Here is a 27,012-nt window from a genome sequence, read left to right as displayed (position 1 = left end):
TTGATGCATAGTGATTATGACGCTCATCATTCGCTCCCTTGTCACTGGACAGTTCTGTCCGTTTGGTTTTAGCGAAATCAAATAAAGAAAAACAACAACAACAAATTTTTTGCCTAATAACAATAATTATCACAACTTGAAAGGGTAAATGAAAATTTATACTGGAAGATATGACCTGATTACTCTTGATGATTGCTTTTATTTCGTACTATTTCGTACTATTTGCTCTACATCCAGTTATTTCTACTTGAACCAGTTCCGCCTGAATCACCATCTGTGTAAATTAGTAGCCCCAAGGGATAACATGAAAGCTGACTACGACTTCCGCCCAAGCATAGAGGTCAAGAACTACATAAAAGAGAGTAAGACACCTTTTTTGCTTGGCTCGCCTGATCTAATGCTATGCTATATCGCTGTAAACCGCCCAATATTCGCGTCCCAAAATTTTCGCGATTTCTTAGAACCAGCGAGTTTGCGATGGCAAAAGTTTGCGAAGCACCAGGGTCAACTATGTACACACACTGTTGAAGCTTGATTTCACGCTAGTTAATATTCGAGTTATGCTCTTTTATGCTCTTCTCGCGAAAATAGCGAACATTAATCCGTCGCGAATATAAGGCAGTTTACAGTATGATATGTTATGTCGTTACGTTGAAAACGGGTTCCCACGTGAAAAATATGCTTCCTGCCGAAATTGACACGTAACGGACTCACAACTACTGCTTGGTGTACACCTGGAGCGCATCGCACCTTCCACTCAGCAAATCTGCAAGAAAGCACCTGCCTACCTGTTCGTAACTTAAATTCTCAGATTTTATTTGAGTTTTAGCCGCTCCCTACGTACTTCTTTTTTTCATTTTCCTATTGGTTTGGAGAGAGTTCCGGTATGATAGTAACCCAGACAGTGACTGTTATCCATTCACCTCTGGAGAATCCGTAAATAAACAATACAATAGAATTACACAATGGTGTCGGGTAACTCATCCGTTATCAGTTGAGACTGATCAAGGTTATGAAGCCAGTGCTCCGGAAGCACTACATTTCATAGCACTCAAGCTGTCAGCACATAACCAGAGGTGCAAACTGACAGTGACTCACTGTGTGGTGCAGGTGTGTCCATTTGTTGGAGATGACAGCCTTGTGAAAGGCTAACTGGCTCTGGCGTCGTTTTGCGTCACTCCATTAGTGGGTCAGACTCGCATTCCTAACTGGGGCCTCACAAGGCAATGTGTTCATCATGCTGGAAATGGGGTCAATTGTTTGAATACTTCTACCAAAGGAACAATCGCCATAATACAATTAATGATCTTGTCATAGTTCACCACTTGTCATAAAACTTCGTGTAAAGGGAGTCCTCTCTGCCTTAAAGCACCTGCAGCCCCTTGTATTGCCCAAATACCCATAACTGCATTGCTGATTGGTGTGTGTGCTTGTGATTTTTTTGCAGACCTATCTGAATCCTTCTGTCACAGGAGCTGTGAAAACATACCAAAGAATGAGCGTACCTGCGAGAGTGGCTGCATCGGGACTGTCTATAATTATACGTGTGTTGGTAAGTCGTCCAGTATATACAAGGACCTTGTTGTTATGTGCAAGGACAACAGATATAATCTCAATGCATAATTACATGGGGCCTGCTGGCTCAGAACCCAAAACAGGCTGGATAGTGAAGCTCTTTGATTTTGCTGAGATTTTGAGTAGGTATACTTTGATGTCCACTGCAACCAATGGGAAGGATTTGATGCTGGAGATTTCTTCACGCCTCAAAGGCACAAAATGAATAAGAATTAATTCAACAAGGAGAAGAAAAAACATGAAGAACGAGTTATGCAGCAACTATCCACGACTGTAACAAGATGATAAAGAGTCAGAAAGTGCGACAATAGGACACAAAACTGATAGGCTACTGAGACACTTGCTGTATACCTCGTTCTCATGTTTTTTCTTTCTCTTTTTTACATTTAATACTGGCTCAGTATCTTTCTCTCTATCTTGCTTGTCGTCTGTATGCAGCCATGACATGCCACTAACGTTCCCATATTCTTTGCCTTGTTCGTGTCCTCCAAACACTTTCTCGGTGCTCTTTTTGATTCTTAAGCTGATGCTGATGCCACTTCTGAAGATTCTACTGTCGGACAACAATCTCCAGTGCCTACACCAGGTGAGTTGAAGGCATTGAATTCAACTTGCCTGCATCATACTTCCTCTGCAACACCTAAATGCGTGTTTATCTTTTAAGTGCCTGTAAGCTATCAGTCTTAAACTGGAAACATTTACGTGGGAAACTGGATCCAAGACCCTAGAGAAGGAACTGACATCTTTCATAACTTGGTTTTGATCATGGCTTAAACTTGTTTGCTCAAAAAGTCTCCTACATCGAGTAACACATTCAAAGGTTTTCTCTTGCCTCCGGGGCCAGCTGTTACACTTCCACGATACCTTCACACGTGATGCCATTTTGTAGAGCCGGTGCACCCATCTCACACATGTGGTTTCTTTACTGGAAATCCTGTACACAGCAGCTACCTTTCCGCCAGGGTCTGTAATCGAGTGGCTCTGCCAGCCATGACTCGTTACAGCCTCTGTCAGCTATGACGTCACTGTTATTACAGTAACCATGACCAGTTACAACCTCTGCCAACCAAGATTCGTCACATACTCCGTCAACCATGACTTGTTACAGATTCTGTCAAACATTACTTTTTACAAACTCTGTCAAACATGACTTGTCACACCCTTTGTCAACCATGACTTGTTACAAATTCCGTCAACCATGACCTTTTACAACCTCTGTTGACCATGACTCGTCACAAACTCTGTCAACAACGACTCGTCACAAACACGAACCATCACTCGTTACAATGTGCATGTACCACCTTCATCAACCATGACTGGTTGCATCCCAGTGCAGTATGTACATACACAGTCTAAGCATGCCTGGTCACAGGTCTCTAGCTACGTGATTATGAACTGCTGCAGGACAAGGGAATAAAACCAGGGAGTAAATAAAATATTTTGATGAGTGAGATTTCTTCGTTATAGTAAGTTCTGTTGGGGCTGTAAGGCCTCATATGTGTTATATGCGCATACATGTCTGAAGACTGCAAGACTGTAACATATGTGCCCGGATTAGCGAAAACCATCAATGGTGTTTGATATCAAATTCATCAAAAAGTGAAGTTGAAACAAACATTTAAACAAGTGAGATTTCTTCGTTAATGCAAGTGCTTTTGGGGCTGTAAGGCCTCCGATGTGTTATGTGCGGATATGATAGCGTATCATCTCGCGAACCTGTGGATTCTGGACAACTTATTGGCGATTCGTTGTGATACTTTACACAGCTACAAGTATTATTCTAATGAGCCGCAAATATAAAGCTTTCTTACAATTGGCCGGTTTACGTGCTCCAAAGATAACGGCTAACATTACAACTATCATTCTCAGTGCTTACTAGCAACTCCCGTCACCTAGTTAGATTTAGCAGTTGGTTATATGACAAAGCTTCCAATCTCTCTTGTGTATCACTACAAATATGAAGTTCTCGGTGCTTACTAGCAACAGTAGATTATCCATTTCTGTAGAACTTTTTCTCTTTCAACGACGAGATTTCTCCCCGTCACATAGTTAGATTTAGCACTTGGTTATACAGTGACATGCCTAACAGTTCCACCTCCAAATATGGGAACTATCACGTTACATGATAAGATTGGTGTGCTAGATGTGAATAACAATTATTGTTAAATTTGAGCTCTGTGATTTCTTTTGTCTCTTAGAGGTGAATAAGACCAATCCACAAGCCTATTATGGCACTGTGGTCACTTTCCACCTCCCAGCCGTGAAGCCTGGCTACTCAAGACAGCTGGTGGGGATTGGACAACATGGCTCGGTGAATGTTTCGAAGCAATTCAATAATTCTGAAGTGGCACCCACTAGCTATGTGTTGCTCAACCCAGGCTATGATATCTACGGTTTCCAATATGTTCGTGACAGAGATGGTCGTAGGTCACCTGTCGGTGCCAAGTTCTCAGTGTGTAAGTACTTTTAAGGAGTACAGAGAGGACAACTGATGCTTTTGCAATGCCGGTCTACTTTTGATTACTCAAGTAGCATTTAGAACAATCTTTCCTCTTGCAGTTTGAGGTGTTATGCAATTCTAAAAGGCGCAAACTATGCAGAATCGAGAAGATCACCATACTGAACAATGTCAAGAGCCCGAGAGCCTGAGAGCCCGAGAATGATGGAGAGAGAGAGAGCGAGAGAGAGGGAGAGAGAGAGAGAGAGAGATGGGGGAGGATGAGTGGGGGAGGGTGATTGAGTGTGTGAGTGGCAGATTAGTTCAGGAAGCTATGGCAATGGACCAGCAGCTGTGTTGCTTGCAGTGGGGGGGGGGGGGGGGGGAACGCGGAGAAGTAAATCGCAGCTGTTGCCAGGCAGAGTAGCGTGCAGTCACTGGATCAGCGAGAAAGGGGCCACCAAAAGGAGTGCTCTGTGCAGATGTGTGCATACCGGTTGAGTTAGTGGTGTCCTACACGATGTTTGTGCGAGTTCTACCTCGCTGTTCCAGCTTCGGACAGTTTCTCGCAATATAGGTTGTAGAATAGCTTACTCAACAAGTGGGAGTTGGTATGCACAAAGCTCGGGATGTTCTTTCCATCGCCAGGTTGAAGGTGGCGAACCGTGCACCAGGTCCAGAGGCATTGTGTACGCCTTCCCGTACTTCAACTCGCAATAGACCGATCCCCTTATTATACTGGGTTCGAGCATGGGGGCAACCTCACTCGCGATCGAGTTAGTTTTTGAACGTGACAGCACCTTTGACAGTGTGTTTCAGGTTTGTTTTGGAATGTCTTCTGCTTAGTTCAAGTGGTTTGCGATGGCTTTGAGCGGTGCTGAACCTCCTGCTGGTAGGAGCAGAGTCTCCGAGAGAGACATGGACTGTGATGCAGCTACAGGAGTTTTTCAAGGCGCAGGAGGGAACGATCTCGGGCCACAAACAGGAGTTTCTCCAGAGGTGAATTTTTTGTTGTTGAAATATTCGAATCGCGAATCGTATTGTGAGATTTATTTTGTGCCTAGGCTACAGCAGACCATATTTCGTTCTCCTTGAGATCGGTGCTGAAGATAATAGTAACCTTTTTCTGGTCTGCCTTTTCCTCTCCAGAGCCAACTTCTATGAAGGTAACCGTGGTGCTGCCAAGTCACTAAGTCGCGATCGCGATCAGCAGCCCTGAAGTGGAAGAATCGATTTTCCAACGATCTGGTTGGACATCAGCCACTAAAGTACTTCTGATTTGCCTGTAGTGACACCAGCAGCCATCCTTGGACACCTTGCAAGACAGGAAAAGCCACTGGTGGAAGCGACTGCTATGAGGTGACGATAGCAGTGGTGACCGCTGTTTTGTCAAGTCGAAGGGCTAGCCAACCCAGAGGAAGCATCAAAAAAACAATGAGCAGTGCGTGGTATTTGTTGAGCATGAAGAGCTAGAGCAGGAAAGTGCAAACACATGGAAGGAGTGGATAGTGTTTGAAAAACAGTGTGCTGTGTGCCTGCTGGTGGTAATGGTGGTCTTTGTCATCATGTATTCGTGCTGCTTCTTGTGCTGGAAAACTTCTCACCCAGGAAGGCAGATTGCGTGCTCCCTGGCCCTCAGTCGGCAATGGGGCATTTGTTCCAGGAACATTACCCCTGAGCCAGTGATGAGCTGTACCTTTGAAAAGTCGAAGCTTGCTGTTAATCGCAAGCGTACGCAGTGGATTGCTCCCTCTTCGAAGCAGGAGGGCCAAAGCTTGCCGCTGTCTGCAGTAAAGTGTGTGTGTGGTTTTTTTGAACCTATGAATATACCCCCCCCTCTATCTCTCTCTTAGGAAGACTGCATGTTCAGAGTGAACTATTTTCTAGTATAATTATTTAATGTGAGACGGGCTGTTTACGCCCAAGATGAAGATACAGTTTTTCCGTTTCTATACCTTCCTAATAAAATACATTGTGACAGAGCTTTCGGTTATACTCCGCTGTACTACATCCTCAACCCGCCACCACCATGTGCTCTTGGCCGAACTAATGCACGAAGCATACACACACCAGCACAGCAAGGACACTTCCGTTGACAGATATTGTTTACGCCTCTACACAGCTGTTTCGTTTCTTCGAGCTCATCGTTAGAGGAGGATAGTGGCAGGATACTAATGATGATATAATATAAGATGATAGACGGTTTATGGTCCGATATTGATGATTGGAGATCTAAGAAAGCAATGACAGTGATTGCGAAATGCAGGGGCGTAGGAGGAGTTTTGGAAGTGGTACGACCGAAGGTCGGTGCGGCCGAAGGCCGTGTTGGAGGGGGTCCGGGGGACCTCCCCCGTGAAAATTTTTTGTAAAAAAGACACCAAATCCAGCGCTCTGGGAACTTCTGGTACACTTCTGGCGCAGTGTGCAGTCGAGTCGAGTACAGTACTCAGTACGACTGCAGATGCATAACAGATCTACGAGTACGAGGAACGTACGAGTCTAGAAAAAAAGGTCAAAGTCTGATGCACACATCATCCCATATGCATCGATGGATCCTGATTTTTTTATTACCGTTTTGCACGTTCCGGACGGACCACACTTTTCGAAAAGTGGTACGGCCATGGTCGTACCAGTCGGAGCTGGTGCTACGCCCCTGAAATGGATAATATTATCATGATTATATGCCAGTCTGGTAATGCTTTGTACTGGTGGACAGTATATTGAAATCATCACTGCATTCGATGCAAATATTGCTATACCTTCAGTATTGGAAAAAAAGAGTAAGAGAACCTGGTTGATTTGGTTGCACCTGCGACTGGCTACCGGGTGTTGTGATCAGCAATGTTACCATGGGAGAAAATAAGTGCGCAAGGATCTGTTGGGTCTTGTTGTGCCGTGCCGGTGTGAGAACCCTAAGTGCATGGCAAAATAGAACTGTTTCATCCACAATGCAGAATGTCTTGCGGTACATGGCATTGATGACTGAACATCTCGCCAGCTCGCCCAAATGGGGATCATGCCCAAACGGAGGAACAAGACATCTTTCCAGCTCAGCTAGCTATATACCGTGAAACGGATGATTAACTTGTGCCACGCATGCCAGCTTCTGTTCCATTCGGCCCAGGCTTAGACACATCAATGCCAATAGCAGCTGATCCTCCATTACCTGCTCATTGGCGATTTACGGCCACCTCCAACTGTATCCGCCGTCCCTCAGCCTCCGTCTTCGCAGATCTGGCGCGGCGCAGTACATTTTCTCTGCTAGGCTCAAAGAAGTCCCACAGAGCGGTCCAAACACCTGAAGGCAAACCAGTCAGAAACTGGAGCGGCTCAGAGTCTTTCTTTATGTTATTGTACGTAAGCTGTTTTTCGGCTTTCTTCACCCCAGTCCTCACTTCGTCCAACTGCTCCACGAGACTCCGTACACGAGCTCTACTTGCTGCCAGCTCCTGATGCAGATGCTGCACTTCCATTACAGGACCAAACTGCACTAAGCCAGGTTCCTTTCCAACTCAAAGTACCGTTGCCTCTCAGCAAAATACTGGTTTGGGAGTATGGGGAGCTCGTGATGCAGACGCTGCAATTCCATGACCGAACTGCACTAGGCTCAGCAAATACTGTTTTGCGAGCATGGGGAACAGGGCCTCCAGACTCCACTCTCTTGCGAAAAGCAATCCTGGTGCCGTAGGCTCTATTTAGTTGCTATTAACTGTTTAGATGAAAATTCGTTTATTAACCTCATTATCACATTTGCTTCCATGTAGTTGGGCTTGTTGCCCATGTGCACAGTTGCGAATTCAAATAAAGAATATACATACGCACAAGTACTATGCACAGCGTCATGTAGTAAGTACACAGACATGCACTCTCAATCCCGCTCGCCCACACAGAAACGAACACGCATGCACTCACCCATACACATACAAAACGTTGCTGTTTCCCTTCGTTTTCGACTAGTACAGTTCATGGCTACTGCAGCTGACCTCCGTCATGGATGCTGCAGGAGCACTTGAGTTGTTTGAAGAGCTGGAGGCCGATGATGCCCCTGTAGAAGAAGAATCGGAAGACGACGATGGTGAATAATCTGACGCTCTTTTCTCTGACGGAAACGTGCCGTCATCAGATGAGGAAGAGTGACTCAACGATGATTTGGTTTTCGGTGAATTTCTTGAGAATGGCAGCTCTTCAGATGAGGACAAAATATCCGATGATGAGCTTCAAGAAGCTGTAGGGCGAGGGCAAGCTCAGCTAGTTCGTGGATGTGATCCGCTCGCGCTGCGTGGAGGAATTGCTCGCGGCGCTGGTCGAGCTCAGCCAGCTGATGGAACAGCTGATCGTGGCGTGTGTGGCGCGTGTGGCGGAGGCCGTGGACGAGGTAGTGGATTCGGCGTGCTGAGTGGTGTTGACGACCAAGATGTTCTTGGACCAGCGCAGTACCCTGACCCTTTTGTAGATTTTTCTGACTTGAAAATTCAAAAATCGGATTTTCCTGTGTCTTGCCATTCAGAATACATACTTTTGTCGCTACATTATCTAAACGGTTGCGGAGATATAGGCTTTCCAAAATATTGAGCCAAAACTACGAAAAATCTAAAATTCAGTCAGGCACCAAAGGGTTAAAGATGTCGAAAAATTATAGACGTTTCGGGCCAGTCACCCATCGTCAGAACAATGTACAAGGAGCGAACCTGGCCTTTTATAACGAAAGCAAGCGAGAGCGTATGTACATGTATGTCCATGTACAAACCAAACGAAACATACAATAGCCGTATGCAATTGAGTGTTGCACATGGCTATTGTCTGTTTCGTTTGTTTTGTACATAGACAATGCAGTTGTGTGATGTCCACCACTTTCTGAACGAACACTTATTTTTTATTTTTTTATTTCACCTTTTCTGTGGCCAGGGAATATAGGCCAATATGGAGGGAGGGGAGGGGGGGGGGGGGGGCGATAGCCCGCCACGGCAGTAAGCAAAAACAATGCAAAAAATACGACAAATTAGGGGCTATCCGGCATTATCGATAATTTTCACGAAACGAATTTTTTTTAGTTAGGACCCTCCCCCACTCACCCACCCCCTGAACGAAAAATAGATTGACTGGACAGCAAGAATGCCTTGATGTCTCTCATATCAATATTTTTCAAGACGAAACTCCCCTTGACCCACCCACCCATATACGAAACTTTTTCTCTTCGTGTAAAAGGTCGATAATTATGGACGGCCCCGTACAAGAGGCAATAACCACCCCTCTACTCTGCTATCGGCCCTCATAAGAGATGTGTTCATCACTGTTGAGGCTTCCGATGGAAAATAAATGAATACTACTACTACTACTACTACTACTACTACTACTACTACTACTACTACTACTACTACTACTACTACTACTACTACTACTACTACTACTACTACTCTCTCTCTCTCTCTCTCTCTCTATCTCTCTCTCTCTCTCTCTCTCTCTCTCTCTCTCTCTCTTTCTCTCTCCCTCCCCTCTCCCCCTCTCTCTCTCTCTCTCTCTCTCTCTCTCTCTCTCTCTCTCTCTCTCTCTCTCTCTCTCTCTCTCTCTCTCTCTCTCTCTCTCTCTCTCTCTCTCTCTCTCTCTCTCTCTCTCTCTCTCTCTCTCTCTCTCTCTCCCTCTCTCTCTCCATCTTACTCTATCGTTATCTCTCTGTCTCTCGCTCATACTCCTGCTTGCTAAACGTCTGTATGCAGTTATGACATGCCACTAACGTTCCCATACTCTCTGCCTTGTGCTTGTCCTCCAAACACTTTCTTGATGCTGTTTTTGGTGCTGATGCTGATGCTACTCCTGATGATGCTACTGTTGCACAACAAACTCCAGTGCCTACACCAGGTGAGATTGAAGTCATTGAATTCAACTTGCCTGCAGTATACTTCCTATGCATCAACAAAATGTGTGTTTATCTTTTAAGTACCTGTAAACCGTTATTCATAAAGAGGAAACATTTACGTAGAAAACGGGATCCAATACTCTAGAGATGGAACTGTCACCTTTCATAAACTGCAGTTGATCATGGCCATGTTTGCTCAAAACATCTCCTACATCAGGTACTACATTCAAAGGTTTTCATTAGCTTCCACAATAGCTTCACACGCGATACAAGTTTGCAGAGCCAGGGCACACATTCCAGACATGTTGTCTCTTTTTTGGAAATCCCGTACACAGCAGCTTCTTTTCCGCGACGGTGTGTAATCGAGTAGCTCTGTCCGCCAAGACTCGTTACAGCCTCTGTCAGCTATGACATCACTGTTAATGCAGCAACCCTGACCAGATACAACCTCTGCCAACCATGACTTGTCACATACTCTGTCAACCATGAGTTGTTACAACCTCTGTCAATCATGACTTGTTACAAATGACATCAACCATGACCTTTTACAACCTCTGTTGACCATGACTCGTCACAAACACTGTCAACCATTACTCGTCACAAACACTGTCAACCATGACTTGTCACACCCTTTGTCAACCATGACTTGTTACAAATTCCGTCGACCATGACTCGTCACAAACACTGTCAACCATCACTCGTTACAATGTACATGTACAACCTCTGTCAACCATGACTGGTTACATGCCAGCTCAGTATGTGCACATGCAGTCTAAGCATGCCTGGTCACATGCGCCCGGATTAGCAAAAAGCATCAATGGTGTTTGCTATCGAATTGTAGTTAGACCACTTTGTCGTGTTTGTGTGTTAATATCCTACTGATATCAAATTCGAAACTCGGATGTTGAGCCATAAATAAATGTAGAAGAGAAAAGGACATATGGATACGAGTTAAGAGTAACTCTCCATCACTGTAACATGATACTATATACAGTCAGAAAGTGCAAAAAGAAAGTGTCAGGACTTCGAATGTTTCAGTACTCTGTCAGTTTTGTGCCTAGTTATTGCACTTTCTGACTGTATATAGTATCATGTTACAGTGATGGAGAGATATCAAATTCATCAAACATTTAAACAAGTGTGATTTCTTCGTTATTGCAAGTGCATTTGGGGCTGTAAGGCTATGTGCGGATATGATAGCTTATCCTCTCCTTAACCTGTTGATTTCGGACAACATGTTGGCGATTCGTTGTGATACTGATATTATTCTAACGAGCCGCAAGTATAACCGTTTCTTAAAATTGGCTGATTTACGTGTTCCAAAGATAACGGCTATCATTACAACTATAAATCTCAGTGCTTACTAGCAACAGTAGATTTATCCATTTCTGTAGAACTTTTTCTTTTCAACGACGAGATTTCTCCCCGTCACCTCGTTAGATTTAGCACTTGGTTATACATAAGGCTTTTACAGTGACATACCTTACAGTTCCACCTCCAAATATGGAATAATCACGTTACATAATATTTAGTGGTATGTTAGATGTGAATCACAATTGTTAAATTTCAGCTCTCTGATTTGTTTTGTCTCTTAGAGGTGAATAAGACCAATCCACAAGCCTATTATGGCACTGTGGTCACTTTCTACCTCCCAGCTGTAAAGCCTTTCTACTCAATACAGCTAGTGGGGATTGGACAACATGGCTCGGTGAATGTTTCGAAGCAATTCGAAAATTCTGAAGTGGCACCCACTAGCTATGTATTCCTCAACCCAGGCTATGATATCTACGGTTTCCAATATGTTCGTGACAGCGATGGTCGTAGGTCACCTGTCGGTGCCAAGTTCTCAGTGTGTAAGTTCTTAAGGAGTACAAAGAGGACAACTGATGCTTTTGCAATACCGGTCTACTTTTGATTATTCAAGTAGCATTTAGAACAATCTTTCCTCTTGCAGTTTGAGGTGTTATGCAATTCTAAAAGGCGCAACCTATCCAGAATCGAGAAGATCACCATACTGAACAATGTCAAGAACCCGAGAGCCTGAGAGCCCGAGAATGATGGAGAAAGAGAGCGAGAGAGAGAGGGAGAGAGAGATGGGGGAGGATGAGTGAGGGAGGGTGATTGGATTGAGTGTGTGAGTGTCAGATTAGTTCAGGAAGCTATGGACTAGCAGCTGTGTTGCTCGCAGTGGGGGGGGGGGGGGGGGGTGCAAGACTGAGAAGTTAAATCGTAGCTGTTGGCAGGCAGAGTACTGTGCAGTCACTAGATCAGCGAGAAAGGGGCCACCAAAAGGAGTGCTCTGTGCAGATGTGTGCATACTAGTTGAGTAATAGTGGTGTCCTGCACGATGTTTGTGCGAGTTCTACCTCGCTGTTCCAGCTTTGGACAGTTTCTCGCAATATGGGTTGTAGAATCGCTTACTCTACAAGTGGAAGCTGGTACGCACAAAGCTCGGGATGCCCTTTCTATTGCGAGGTTGAAGGTGGCGAACCGTGCACCAGAGGCATTGTGTACGCCTTCCCGTACTTCACCTCGCAATTGCCGGCACAGATCTGGAATGGGGCTCTGAAGTAATACCCAAGAACATCCCATGTATGGCATTCAAGATGACCACTGAAGTGAAGGCACGACTTGAACCCAGACTACCCTGCCTGTTGCAGATTGGATATTGTACTACACACTTTTTTTTTATAAAAGGGGGTTTGTCAACTGACAACCGCTCTATTTAGTTGCTAGTAGTATTCACTGTTTAGATGAAAATTCTTTTTTTTAATGTCGAAAAATTATAGACGTTTCGGGCCAGTCACCCAGCTTCAGAACGATGTACAAGGAGCGAACCTGGCCTTTTATAACGAAAGCAAGCGAGAGCGTATGTATGTCCATGTGCAAAACAAACGAAACATACAATAGCCGTATGCAATTGAGTGTTGCATATGGCTATTGTCTGTTTCGTTTGTTTTGTACATGGACAATGCAGCTGTGTGATGTCCACCACTTTCTGAACGAACACTTATTTTTTATTTTTTATTTCACCTTCCCGCGGCCAGGGAATATAGCACGGCTGACTCGCGCTGTGCATATGGCAAGATGGCGTCTTTTTACGCACTTTTTTTCGAAAAAGGTTTCGATGGTGATCCGCGTACGCGTCATGCTGCGACCGTACTTGCGATCGTGTTTTGTGGCGTTTTTTGAATAATGTTCTTTTTCTTGTAGGCTCATTCGAAGCTAGCTCGCTTCATTATCAGCTTTGTTTTTGAGCTTTAGAAGGCAAGTTCCCCAGAAGTATGTCTGTGAAGTGCTCTATTCATTGGTTCGATTTTGTAGAAGTGACTTACCTGTCCCACCTGCCACCCGCTCTTGAAAGAGCGCCCCAGTTCCACCTTAGACAATTATTTATTTTAGAATCAGAATGATTATACGATTGGGTTACGATTGCGTTCTCGCCAAGTGGCGATGATGGCGTCAATACTAGTATACCTCACCTTGTGGACGTGACTAACCTGCTCAAGCATCACACACGGAAACCGCTGAAGCTGAGCTTCTACGTACCTTGTGTCGAATTTCCAATCGCAGCCAGTCTAGTTGAACTTGTAAATTTAGATTTAATTAGAGTTTCTGCAGTTTCGACTCACCTGCTCCAGCCTGCAGTGCGTTCTTGAAGGAGCGACCATGGTTTACGTACCTTGCATGCTAACCAGCCATGTTCCGAGCTTGGATGCCAGTATGTCCAGCAAGGTGATATTTTGCAGCGCCTCACAAAGTAAAAATACTGCAGTGATTTATTCATTTCTTCAAATGTGTGGATACCACTTACCTGCACAAGTTTCACCTACCTTGTAAATTGTGGATACACAACATTCATATGAATCAAGAGAACATGTCAGAACTACTAGCAACACAATTGAATTACCTGCACCAAGTCTGGATCCTGGAGCTGTCCGGCCCTGCTGCTACGAACTCTGCCAAGTCACTAGCTAGCTGATTTCTTGCGCTTGGCAGCTGGCACGATCAGCTTGTTGTGGGTTGGCAGCGCTGTCGTCAGGTACTGAGCCACTAGAGTCCGGAGACGGTCGACATCCTTGTTCGTATTCTGCAGTGTTGCTCGCAGCAGGTTAAACTTGTGGTGGATTGACTCACCGCCTTGCTCTCCGAGAGCACCAAGTGCCATGCCGAATCTCTTAACACAAGGAACGAGGTGACACTCAAGCAGATGCAACTTAGGCGTGACAGGACGCTTGTGCCGCACAACAACCTCCGACCGCACGTTCGCCATGAAGGATACGATCTTCTCCTCCAAGCTCTTGACCATATCGTCGTCTGCAGTGATAGTCGATGCGAATATGGCTCTGCAACTAGCGTACTTGCCAAAGAGAGACGCATATCGAGCGGAGCATTCTTCGGCAGCTTTCAGTAGTTGATGCTGTGCCTGCGTGGGAGCAAAGGAGGCACCATCCGGATTTACAAAAGAAGCAACCACTGTCAACGGAGCAGACACAATCTGTTGTGTCACTGATGGCTGTAGTGCTTTGTTGATGTGGTTGCCAACGAAAGCACCCGAGTGATAGGCCTGCCGATCTATCCTGTGCTTCACCAATACTGGCTCGAATGATGAAGCACAAGGACCATTCTTAACCTTTGCATTCACAAGCCGTTCCTCCAAACTAGATATTCGCACATTCATGTCGTTGAGCTGCTGCTGCTGCGCTGCCCAGTGCTGTTGTAGCTGAGCAGCTAGTCCTGCGTGCTGTGCTTCTGCCACATGATTGGCTTGCATGGCCTGAGCTGCATTTAGCACTGCCCATTGTAGCTGTGTCTGTGCGACATAAAGCTGCTGCTCTTGCTGTGCCTTCTCTGCTAAGAGTACCCACAACTCTCTTTGCATCTTAGCTGCATCGTTGAATGTGGAGCTCGAAGATGTGTCTGTGCTTTCTCTGGCTAGCATCAGGTCAATCTCCTCTGCATCTCGGACCATAGCCTCAAAAAGCAAGGGAAAGATTCCCAGGTCGAGGTGCAGGATGGGGACACATACATCATCCAGTTCAATTGGCAGGATTTGTGGGCGAATAACATTATTGAACTGTTTGGCGTTCTGCAGCCTCGAGCCAGATTCCACAAAACGACCCAAGTCCTCTTTCAGCATGTCGAGCGTTCTGTCGGGGAAGGGGGTGGTAGGGGATGGTTGCATGTCTTTCTTTGTTGCCAGACAGAACAGACAAGGCCTGACTCCACTTGCTCCAGACAAGCCATACAATTTCATCATAAAATCGTAGTCCCCGAAGAGGCAAACTTTGATTTTCTTTCCCTTCCAAGAACAGCTGCGGAGTCTGTCGACTTGCTCTGCATACGGTTGAAACGCCGTGGCTAGGTTTGACGGAGAGTCTTTCGCAGCAAAGACCAAGAAAGGAACTGTGTTGCTAAGGGAGTTGGGGTGGAGGACATTCACAAGCTGGAAGCAAAGCTTGAATGAATGCCCTCCATGGTCTCCACCTATCTTCACCCAAAGCTCATCTTCTGGGCAGGCACCTTCCCAGACAAGTGTGCCAGCTTCCTCATTCAACTCGACAAAGTGAAGAACTAGCTCCACCAGATTGTCAAAGCAGACAACAGGGCTCATGATGACAGTGCCAGAACTGTCCAAAAGGGGAACTTCCTTGGCGACAAGGGGAAACGGCAGCTCCTCGGACAACTGCTTCCGCATCTCTCTTTCCGACTCCAGCGACAGTCCACACAATCTCAAATATCGGCGAAGCTTGCGCAGCCCATTCCAGGGTAGCTGGAGGTCAGACTTGATGGCAAGACCGATGCCCTTCTGGAGCCCCTCCGGTAGCAAGCCGGCCTCACGGAGAAGGTCTTCCCGTTGGCTTCGGCGAAGGGACTGCAGAGCGTGAACGCTCTGCGCTTCCTTGCCTTTAGCTCCTCCGCATGCTGCCTGCTGGATGCCATCGAGTAGGCTCTCTCTTCGCCGCAGCGTGGACGATGAGGCATCTGAAGATGACACCCTTGCCACAGGAACCCTGTGCCACAGTGATGTGCTGCCACGCGTCCGCTGCTCAAGTCGGCCATCCTCCGCTCGAGCTTCAACTAGCCTGTTAAGGAGCTTGGAAGCAACATCACCTTGCAAAAGGTCATGTGGTGCAGCCAACACAGTTGCCACGGTGGAGGAAAGCGTCAAGTAGCGCTTGGGTGGCGGGTGTTTGGCGAATGGACACTCGGCAACATGGCTCTGCAAAGATGCTAATGTGACTCTGGCTGGACAACCCTCGAGCACTGATTCACCAGCATTGTCACAGGACAGGACAAGTTCAGACAACGTCACCCGAGCAAACGGATGTACAGATTGGTATGACGACAAGAGAACAACCTTTTTGCAGGAGTGGCAGGACAAAGAGGTTTCCAGCCAGCCCACAATACATTCAGCACAAACTAATTTACTGCAGCAGGGAGATTGCACAGCACGATTTGCAACAAGACCGCAAATGTGGCAAATGAGTGCGCTCGGCACAAACGTGAAGCGGTCCGGCGACAGAGGCAAACAAGAAACATAGTTGTCAGTGACCAGAGCTGCGACCTTCTCTTGGTCAATGTCAACAGCATTGGTGCAAGTAGACACATCACTGTCACCATGTGTCATGCGTGCGCCGCGAATCGTTTTCGTTGCCTTCTTTTGCCGTCCACCTTTTCTGCTTGCAACAATGCGAGTGCAGGTGCTACATTTGCTGTCTGTATGTGCAGACCATTCGTGAACAGTTGGCAAACTTTGCCCACAGCCACCTGCATTGCATGAGCCTTTCTTCAGGGTCGAATGCAAAAAATCAAAACACGATTTGCAAAATTGATTGGGATGCACTCCCTCTTGATCCTCTTCAACTTTAACGTTGAACGCACGGAATATATCAAGGGAGTGTTCCTTGACGGTGTAAGTAGTAGCACTCCATGACTTGTGGCCTTTGCGATTTGTGGGTAATTTGCAGCCACCCAAACGACACAGGGAATTTACATGCTCCACATGAAATGCATGATCAAGAGTAGAACTCATCGTAACACTCTACAGAACCTATGCACACAAATATGAAAAAATTCAAAAACAACAGAAAGTACCTTTGAATAAGCGGCCAAGAACATGGATCTGCCCATCAGAACACGACGAACTTTTCTCAGCGTGGAGACGAAGGATGATTCTGCCTTCAAAAACCTGCCAAAGCAGCGGCGTTTGCTCCGGTAGGGTATGCAGGCGTCTTCAAAATCACATCGAAATCGTTACTCAACTGTCACTACGTAGCACTGATCAAGAACGAACTCAGCAAAGAAACAGCTGAATCGGGAAAGAAGCAGTTTTTTCGGCTCGTCCGCATCAAGGTACCGTTATCCTGCATGCATAGGACTAGTTGAACAGATTCTTGTTGTTATGTGCAGCTCAGAATGGTCTCGACACCGACAGATATCAGTGGTCGCGTCAAGTGCAATTGAGAATTTTTTTGAATTTGAGTGAGGGGTTTCCCCACATTCACGGCCTTGCCGTCTGTACTCATACCCGTACTTCCATGCGCGGATTCATGTACACTGAGACAGCCGTGATATAGGCCAATATATATCATTTTAGGCCAATATAGAGGGGGGGGGGGCAATAGCCAGCCATGGCTGTAAGCAAAAACAATGTAAAAATACGACAAATTACAAGAGGCAATAACCTACACGGGGAGAGGCAAAGAGAAACAAATGGGAATGAAGAATTAGCAGTTATTAGAACACAAGCTTCATGTTGAACTTGATTTAGCTAAACAGACAATTTTACTGATGGAGGCAGGGCCAGGCAGAGCGAATAGGCAGCGAAAACGGAGATCTGGTATAAGCTAATGTTCGGGCCTTAGGCAAAGTGCAGGAATTGTGTGTAGGACGAGTGGGAAGAAACCAGTTACCGGTGTATTTATACAAGTGTGGCGGGGTTTTGTCGAGACGAATAGAATGAGCAACAATACAAAGTTTTCGATCCGCTTGATTGGAGATGGGGAAGGTGTTAAACAGATCATACAGCTCAGCAAAAGGAAAGTTAGATGGTTCGCCGGAAAGGACATTCAGTATCCTCTTCTTGTGGACTTCCAGGGTACTCATTAAAGATATACTTTGTAGGGATGACCAGGCGGTTGCGCAACAGAGAAACATGGGGAGAATATAGCAATATTAAAAAAGGCAAGTGCATTCAAGCGGTAAGTGGGAGCAGTGAGACACGATGTAGCCAACAGCTTTACTGACATTGCTACAGATATAGTCGACATGTCTACTGAACAATAAGTAACACTTGTACTCTGTTAGCCAGTTTGACAAGTTAGATAGGTGTGTCCAAATCTCTCTCTCTTTCTTTCTCTGTCTCTCCCCCTCTCTCTCTCTCTCCCTCCCTCTCTCTCTCTCTCTCTCTCTCTCTCTCTATCTCTCTCTCTCTCTCTCTCTCTCTCTCTCTCTCTCTCTCTCTCTCTCTCTCTCTCTCTCCCTCTCCATCTCACTCTATCTCCCTCATACTCCTGCTTGCTAATCGTCTGTATGCAGTTAATTCAGACATGCCACTAACGTTCACATACTCTGTGCCTTGTGCTTGTCCTCCAAACACTTTCTTGATGCTGTTTTTGGTGCTGATGCTGATGCTGATGCCATTTCTGAAAATGCTACTGTCGCACAACAATCTCCAGTACCTACACCAGGTGAGATTGAAGTCATTAAATTCAACTTGCCTGCATCATACTTCCTATGCATCAACTAAATGTGTGTTTATCTTTTAAGTGCCTGTAAGCCGTCAATCCTAAACTGGAAACATTTACGTAGAAAACGGGATCCAATACTCTAGAGATGGAACTGTCGTCTTTCATAAACTGCAGTTGATCATGGCCGTGTTTGCTGAAAACATCTCTTACATCGGGTACTACATTCAAAGGTTTTCATTACTTTCCACAATAGCTTCACATGCGATACAAGTTTGCGGAGCCAGAGCACGCATTCCAGACATGTGGGCTCTTTACTGGAAATCCCGTACACAGGTGCTTCTTTTCTGTGAGGGTGTGTAATCGAGTAGCTCTGCCGGCCATGACTCGTTACAGCCTCTGCCAGCTATGACGTCACTGTTATTACAGTAACCATGACCAGTTACAACCTTTCTCAACCAAGATTCGTCACATACTCCGTCGACCATGACTTGTTACAAACTCTGTCAACCATGACCTGTTGCAAACTATTTCACCTATGACTGGTTAAAAACTCCGTGAACGATGACTCGTTGCAAACTCTGTCATCCATGACTCATCACAAATACTGTCAACCATCGCTCGTTACAATGTACAGTACGGATCGGCTATAGCGTTGGTGTTTGATTTTCGTGAAAATATCACTATAGGCGATATATTACTACAGGCGATCTGCATACTTCGGTATGCCTGACACATGCGTGGACGGTGTCATTCGAATCAGTGCAGCGTGCAGAAGCGTGTTGTGCATGTGACTGTGCAGTACGCGCAGTGCAGAGCTACTTCCTGCGGAAACAAAAAAATTGTGATTTTTTTACAGGAGTTTTCAAGGAGTTGTTGTGCTCAACAAAATTAATGTGTTCTTTTGGAAGCCTCTGGCTGCGGCGCAAGCATGTGTCAGAAAGGTCCAGGCTCAAGCTGTACAGCTCGCTTGTGCTGCCTGTCCTCCTTTACAACTGTGAGACTTGGAGAGTAACCCAGGCAGTCTTTCAGCGACTGGACTGTTTTCACCGCCGACAGCTCAGAAACCTGGTGGGAGTGCGATACCCAGACAGAATTACGAATGATGATCTGTATTCCAGATGTGGCTCGCAGCCACTGTCGGAGCTTGTTGCCAAGCGACGCCGTAGCCTCACTGGCCATGTGCTGAGGATGAGTGAGCAGTCACCCCCTTGCCTTGCGATGTCCTGCTATTTTCAAGCGGGGTCACGTGGATGAAGGGGCCGTCCCGCGGCTACTCTCCCTACCACCATCATGAAGGACCTGGCAGGGCACGACATTCCTTTGAAGAATGCCAGCGACCTAGAAGGAGCACGAGTATTTGCTGCAGACAAGTCGAAATGGAGATCAGACATTGTTTATGGATGAGTTTTTTGTTGACTGGAGACAGAAGCGGACTTGGCTTAATTTCAGTGTATTCTCATGCATTGTTCTTTGGCCTTTGTACGCGTGCTGTGGTATTATTATTATTATTATTATTATTATTATTATTATTATTTGGAAGAGAAACACTTCAACACATTCAATCGACATATCAAAAATATCTATCGCCATCGAGAATCGCCATCACTCGACTCATCACCCCTGAAACCGTTCCAAGTGGCAGGTCGATCGACGCGTGATGTCGTATGTCACGGAGAAGCTTCTCCGCATCCCTGATCGCCTTCACTGTTACCTGAATGCCTTCTCCAACATCTCGGCGGAGACCACGGTAGCGCTTCAGCGCTGGTACTCATTACTGCCTCCGCTCTCGCTCGAGGATGCCCCGCAACAACAAGCACAGGCAACGCCAAACATTTCGAATTTCCTCCGAGAGATATCATAGTCGTACCAGCGCTTCCTGACTGCCGCGACCAGATCTCGCCAAGTAGATCTACGATGTATAATTTTTTATGATCATCACTATAGGCGATGAAAAATGTATGCAATATAATCATTTTGACAAAGAAATCGTATTATTATAGCCGATATATTACTATAGCCGATCCGATATGTATAGAAGGGGGTGGTTTACGAAAAATGAATTTGAGAATATGATCACTATAAGAGGTATATTGCTATAGCCGACAACGAGAGAGCTTGGAAGCTCAGGACCCTACGCTATGCTTTTTTGCCTTGATGACCTGGACAAAAAAGCATAGGGATGTTATAAATTCTTATAAGTTTCAATTTTTTGTTTTTAGACATAACCTGGGATTCGAACCCGCACTATCGCCCTGCATGCATCCCCGATGCACTTCGCATACATACTAATTCTTCCAAGTTGCTTCACGTTATGATCTTGTATTTGAAAGCCCTATTTGAATATGCATTGTGGTCAGCCGTCTTTGATTGTACGGTACGGTACGGCATAGGTATGGGACATGTACGGGACAGGTACGGTCGAGGGTATTACGACACCGTCTACCGCCTTGATGACGGCAAAAAAAGAAAAGGGATGTTATAAATTTGTCAATTCTCCTATTTTTAAGGCATTACCTGGGATTCGAACCCGCACTATCCCCCTACATGCATTCCCCCATACACATCGCATTCATACTCATTCTTCCAAGTTGCTTCACGTTATGATCTTGCATTTGAAAGCCCTATTTCAATAGTGCGGCCAGCTGTATGTGGCCAGCTGTGTTTGATGGTACGGTACGGTACGGGACAGATACGGGATAGCGCCAGGCGTGACACAAGCACACAAACACACAAACACCAAATTAAAGCTGTGTGGACCCTGGCTAGCACCAGACTTTACTGAAGTAACGTCTTCTGCATAGCTACGGGAATAAATTATAAATTATGTACTCTTGAGTCTTGGTATGGCCTAGGCCCATGGGCTTGTGCGCTCTGTGATGTTCGAACTAACCCTGGGCTTATGCGCGAGTATGGGCTTATACGCGGGTGGGCTTATACGCGGGATTCTATGGTAGTGGTTTGCTAGATATGGGTTAGAGTTGTTAAATTTGAGCCCTCTTATTTGTTTTGTCTCTTAGAGGTGGAGAAGTTCAATCCAGCTTTCACTGATAGTACGGGCAAAATAGTTGGTTTTTCCCTCCCACCCATAAAGCCTGGCCACTCAAGACAGCTGGTGGAGATTGGACAACAGGGCTCGGTGGATGTTTCGATGGGACACAATTCAGAAGAGCCGGATGACACCAGCGACTATGTGGAACAAACCCCAGGCTATCATGTCTACGGTTTCCAATACGTTCGTGACAGCAATGGTCGGAGGTCATCTATCGGTGCCAAGTTCTCAGTGGGTACTCCCCCTGGTAAGAACCTACAGATCATCCTTTTGCAACACCGGTCTACCTTTTGTTTATTTCAGTAACACATATAAATTTAACGAGGAAGCAAATGTAACTTAACATATTTTCGTAATAATAAGTTCTGTTGCGGCTGTAAGGCCACATTTGTGATGTGCGCGGATAACCCTGAAGATTGCGAGAAAGTTGTCGTATGTTCTCAATAACCTATGGATTTTGGGGTTTAAATTTGCGAATCGTTATAATAACATGTCTTACCGTTTTCAAGTAGCATTTAGAACAATCATTCCTCTCATAGTTTGAGGTGTTGTGTACTTGCCTAGTTGAGAACGTTGACCATAGAGCAACGAGCTATCTTCTAAGACACCAAACTATCTGTGGCGCAATCCTTTTGCCATTGCTAATAGTGCGGCTTACTACTCAAGCTCATTACTGCACTGGCGAGGCATAGGCAGCGAAAGGATCTAGCTGTCTTCAACAAACATAAAAGTATCGTACTTGAGACACCATGATCATGCATTCTCTATTCTCATTGGACACACACTCTATCGCTACACTAGATTACATTCTACATTATACTTGAAAGAACCATTGCCTTTGCCATCAAACTTCAAGCACAGAAATTCTCGACAAGTCTTCAACAGACGTTCCAAAGGTCAACAACCAAAAAAAGCCACGCATGCTCCAGAAGAGCAAGCTGCGACAAAAAAGGATTAAATCGCAAAGGATGCGATTTACATAACAAAGTTGACATAAAATCCGAGAATCACAGGATACTACGTATGAGATCAAGGATTAACAAAAAATTTCCTGAGTCATATAAATACCACTCACATGTTCGCGACACTCCCACGAAAGGCAAGAAAGATAGTGAGCAAAAACAAAAACAAAACAATTAGGGTAATTTCGGGAGAGCAAATTCGAAGCCATTCCTGTTCTACTATTGCCGACACAGCATCAATATCAGTGACATGGCACACAAGGTCTACATATATCTCAACAAAGATTTAATACAGTATGAATATAGAACAGTGAACAATTGAATCTTGCCTTCAGCCATGCGGGAATTTTTAAAACAGAAATTCAAATCAATTATGTAGTGTGTATATCACGCTACAACAAAGCCAATATGTGTGTGTGTGTGTGTGTGTGTGTGTGTATGTCTGTGGTGAAATTTGAATACTATTTACAGTGTGGGTGACAGTGCAATGTTCACCAGAGTCATATCAGGACCAGGTGTTGCTAGTGGTGAACTGTTGACAGCACAATCTAGTTGCATGCTATCAACTCAATTCAATATTACCTTCTTACTCATTCATACATTACCGTCTTGGATATGCTGCTGCAATGTGGCGCGTGATGCAAGCGCTGATGACCTTGCTGGTCTTCTGCTTCTCGAATCTGTAGATGCGGCTGGTTGAGCGACTGCCTCACTAGACGTCGCTGTAGCGTCAGCTTCAACCTGAGCTGTAGCGTCAGCTTCACCATGACCCGTAGCGTCAGCTTCAACCTGAGCCGTAGCGTCAGCTTCACCCTGAGCCGTAGCGTCACCATTAGTCATTGAGCATTCCATTGGGTACACCAAACACAAGGGACGTTTGAGGATTCTTCCATTAGGTGTCAAGACTGATAGTGACCGAATTGCCTGGTCAGCACTGTGATGTACCTTAGCGATTCGACCAAATGACCACGCAGCTCTAGGGAGATGTTTATCCTTGATGATTACGACATTGCCTTCTGCTGGCTCATTGCGATCTCTCACTCTACGTTGACGTAGTTGGTTACCACCACGTTCACGAAGGGTAGCCAGGTACTCATCATTCCAAATACTCCAGAAACGTTCCACTTTAACCTGGCCTTGTTTCAACTGGGCAAGAAGTGCACCAGTTGGATTACTATTAGGATTGCAATCTGGATCATGGTATCGCTGTCCACCGGTGGAAAGCCGATGTTAGGATTCAGACAGAGGAAATGGGCTGGAGTAATCACAAGTGGGGTGGGATCATCGCTGACGTAAGTCAGGGGTCTGGCATTCACAACCGCCTCAACCTCAATCAAGAGCATCTCAAATTCATAATGTGTGAGGAGAGATCGACCGATGGACTTACGTAAAGATCGCTTGACAGTTTGGACCATTCGTTCGTAGAACCCGCCCATCCACGGAGCTAGTTCTGTGATGAAGGACCAAGTAGTGCCATTGGCAGTCAGGTAATTCACCACGTCAGGACATTCATCAATCGCGTTCCACACATTGTCCAAAATGGTGCTTGCCAACTTGAATTGCTTGCCATTGTCGCTAATTATCTTCTTGGGAGTACCACGGCGAGCAATGAAGCGACGGTATGCCATTAAGAACGTCTTAGTAGTCATATCCCTGACTGCTTCTAAATGAACGGCACGTGTGGTTAGGCACGTGAATAGCACCACCCATGCCTTCACCGATTCATTACCGCTCTTCACTGTGACAGGCCCAAAGTAATCCACTCCCGTGGTGGTGAATGGTGTACGCCCTCCAGTCACCTTTTCCTTCGGGTATTGCGGCATGGCAGGCATAGCGAAAGGTCCACCGTCAAAGCGTTTGCACATCTTGCACCATGCAAGTACGCGTTTGACGGTTTCCCTTCCGCGAGTAATCCAATACTGTTTGCGAGTTGCAACCAGTGTTGTGTTGGTTCCGGTGTGGATCAACCTCCGATGTGTATCACCAATGATTAGTTGGCTGATTGGACTTTTCCAGACAGAAGAATTGGCTGTGACCTACCTGACAGTGGTACATTCTGCATGCGACCATTACATCGAAGAATGCCATTCTCATCTTGGACGAGCCCGTGTTTATTGACCAGGTCATTTGTCTTCCCCTTTGTCAATGACTGGAAGACATCTTAGAAGGTGTTGTGCTGCGTGTACCTCAGCCATTCGACTTTGGCTCGCTCGATCTCCGCTACGGTGAGTGGAGCAGGTATAGGAGATTTAGTACGAGCACATCTGATAAAACGCTGGACATATGCTGTTACTCGCAAGAGCTTTGCAAACGATGAATATTGCGTGGGGTCAATACCAGCTGGTGTTGACGGTGGGTGGCTTTCATCCGCAGGACCCTCCCCGTGAACCAGAACAGAAGGCTCTGCGGAGATGTTGTTCGGCTTCAGAAGCCTAGCGGGACCATGCCACCAGAGCTCGTGGCCAGATGTCGATGCCGAGCTGCCGCGTGATGGCAGGCCTGCTGGGTTCTCCTCAGACCGAATGTGCCGGAAGACAACATCTGGTTCTGAAGGGATTTCTGCAAGGCGATTTTCAACGAACAAAGGCTGCTTCTTGACAGGAGATGGTACCCAACCTAGGACACATGTTGAGTCGGTCCATAGACAAGTATGAGCAAACTTGATTGGGAGTTGTACCCTGATGAAACGAATCAGGCGAGTCCCGATGTTAGCAGCCATCAGCTCCAGTCTTGGTATTGTTTTGCCTTTGATAGGAGCAACTCTCGTCTTACACATGATCAGATGCGATACCGTTTGGCTTGCACTTGTATGGCGTACGTACGCACACGTGGCATATGCTTTCTGCGAAGCGTCACAGAAGACATGAAGTTCTGTGGACCCCGAGTCATCAATTAAATCAATGTGACGTGGCACTTTGATAGTGCATGCAGCATTCAGGTCTTCTGCGATCTCTTTCCAAAGTGTAAGATAGGACTCCGGAAGTGGATCGTCCCAGTCAAAACCTTCTTTCCAGATGGCTTGAATGAGACACTTGGCTCGGACAATAACGGGTGCGTGAAAACCAAGCGGATCATAGAAGCTTGCGAGAACCTGGAGAACAGATCTCTTGGTGTTGATATCTTCCTTGGTTAGAGAGATCGGGCTGACGTTGAACGTGTCGGATACAACATTCCATTGCAGACCGAGACACTTCTGTACTTCCAGGTCTGACTGATCGATCTCCGGGATCGAATTTAAGAATTCACGGCAGTTGGATGTCCAAGATCGAAGATTCATGGATGCGGAGTTGAAAGTAGATTTGGCATGTTCGCGACACTAGCTGTCTACAGCATTGGGTACACATAATTTTAGAATGAGATTGTTATTGTTTTTTTTGTTTATTTACAGTCAAAGAACAAACAGGCAAATTTGCCTAATTAAATGATATCGACTAAAAAGGAGAATAAAGTATAATAGGCCAGTGAAGGTAATGATAATAATATTGAATAGAGAGGGTAATAAAGTATTAAAAGCCAATAAAGGAAATGATAATAAAACGGGAAGTGGCGTTACTGAAAAGCAGTATGTGCTGGGAGGGATCGCATGAATCGGTGGTACTGTGGGATTATTCTGATGTCGGGCTGGAACCGATTCCACGGTGATACACATTGAAATGAGGCATAATGTGGGTCAGCGGATGTCTTAGTGACTGGAAATTTAAGTGCTCGATTTCCCTGACTTCATGTAGCACGGCGGGCATTGAGAGGACTGAACATATCGGTAAGCAATGTGCTGCATTTACCCTGTTTGTGCCCTACCTGTTAGCCCCCCCCCCCCCTCACCGACCTACGGCCCTCATGCGAACCTGTCAGGCACTAACAAGTCAAGAGGCCCTCCCTGACATGCACTAACCTTTAATAATGTCAACAGACGATATTGTTGTACGCATTCTTCTTGTTTTGGGCCTTCTTCCTGAGACTCCCGGGTTCGAGCCCTACGTTGGGCGCCAATTGTCGTCGGTGGGTTTATGCCTCGACGATAGCCCTTCCGATTACTCTCTTAGTCTCACATCACACGTATGCCACACTCAGAGGACCGATTATTTTAGTCTTACTCCAAAGAGAGTCTCAGGAAGAAGGCAAAACAACAAGAATGCGCACAATAATATGCAGGCATGCGCAACCTGTGCAGTCCGCACACCGACCACGCGTACCCAGTAGGCCTAGCCCAAATTTGCCGGCAATTCTTCCAGCAAAATATCGAAATTTCCCACGAAAAGAAATTGCTGGCAAATTCGGAGCAAAATATCGAATTTACAGAGGATCCGGGTGTGTTTTGGCAATTTTATTCAAATTTCTTTGGTTTCATTGGGCCAACGTAGTGCTGAAGTAGCTCGTGCAGGTTGTCAAGGGTACATAAATTTGAAATCATGCTACAAAATCCGGAATACTGACACCATTAT

General features: G+C 45.8%; 2 protein-coding genes across 2 annotated transcripts; both read right to left on the bottom strand.

Annotated features, from left to right (window-relative positions):
* Positions 1-23,712: 23,712 nt before the first annotated feature.
* On the bottom strand, positions 23,713-24,435 carry LOC135820248 (uncharacterized). Its single transcript, XM_065333565.1, has one exon. The coding sequence runs from the start codon at positions 24,433-24,435 to the stop codon at positions 23,713-23,715; it is 723 nt and encodes a 240-aa protein (XP_065189637.1).
* A 296-nt stretch (positions 24,436-24,731) lies between these two features.
* On the bottom strand, positions 24,732-25,847 carry LOC135820247 (uncharacterized). The gene has a single exon (XM_065333564.1). The coding sequence runs from the start codon at positions 25,845-25,847 to the stop codon at positions 24,732-24,734; it is 1,116 nt and encodes a 371-aa protein (XP_065189636.1).
* Between the last annotated feature and the right edge of the window lie 1,165 nt (positions 25,848-27,012).

This window comes from Sycon ciliatum, chromosome 6 (assembly GCF_964019385.1).
Source record: "Sycon ciliatum chromosome 6, ocSycCili1.1, whole genome shotgun sequence".
Lineage (NCBI taxonomy): Eukaryota > Metazoa > Porifera > Calcarea > Leucosolenida > Sycettidae > Sycon > Sycon ciliatum.
This window is presented reverse-complemented; position numbering and strand designations above follow the sequence as displayed.

Excerpts from the sequence above, each read along its gene's own strand:
- LOC135820247 (XM_065333564.1), bottom strand. The coding sequence starts at position 25,847 with ATGAATCTTCGATCTTGGACATCCAACTGCCGTGAATTCTTAAATTCG.
- LOC135820248 (XM_065333565.1), bottom strand. The coding sequence starts at position 24,435 with ATGTGCAAACGCTTTGACGGTGGACCTTTCGCTATGCCTGCCATGCCG.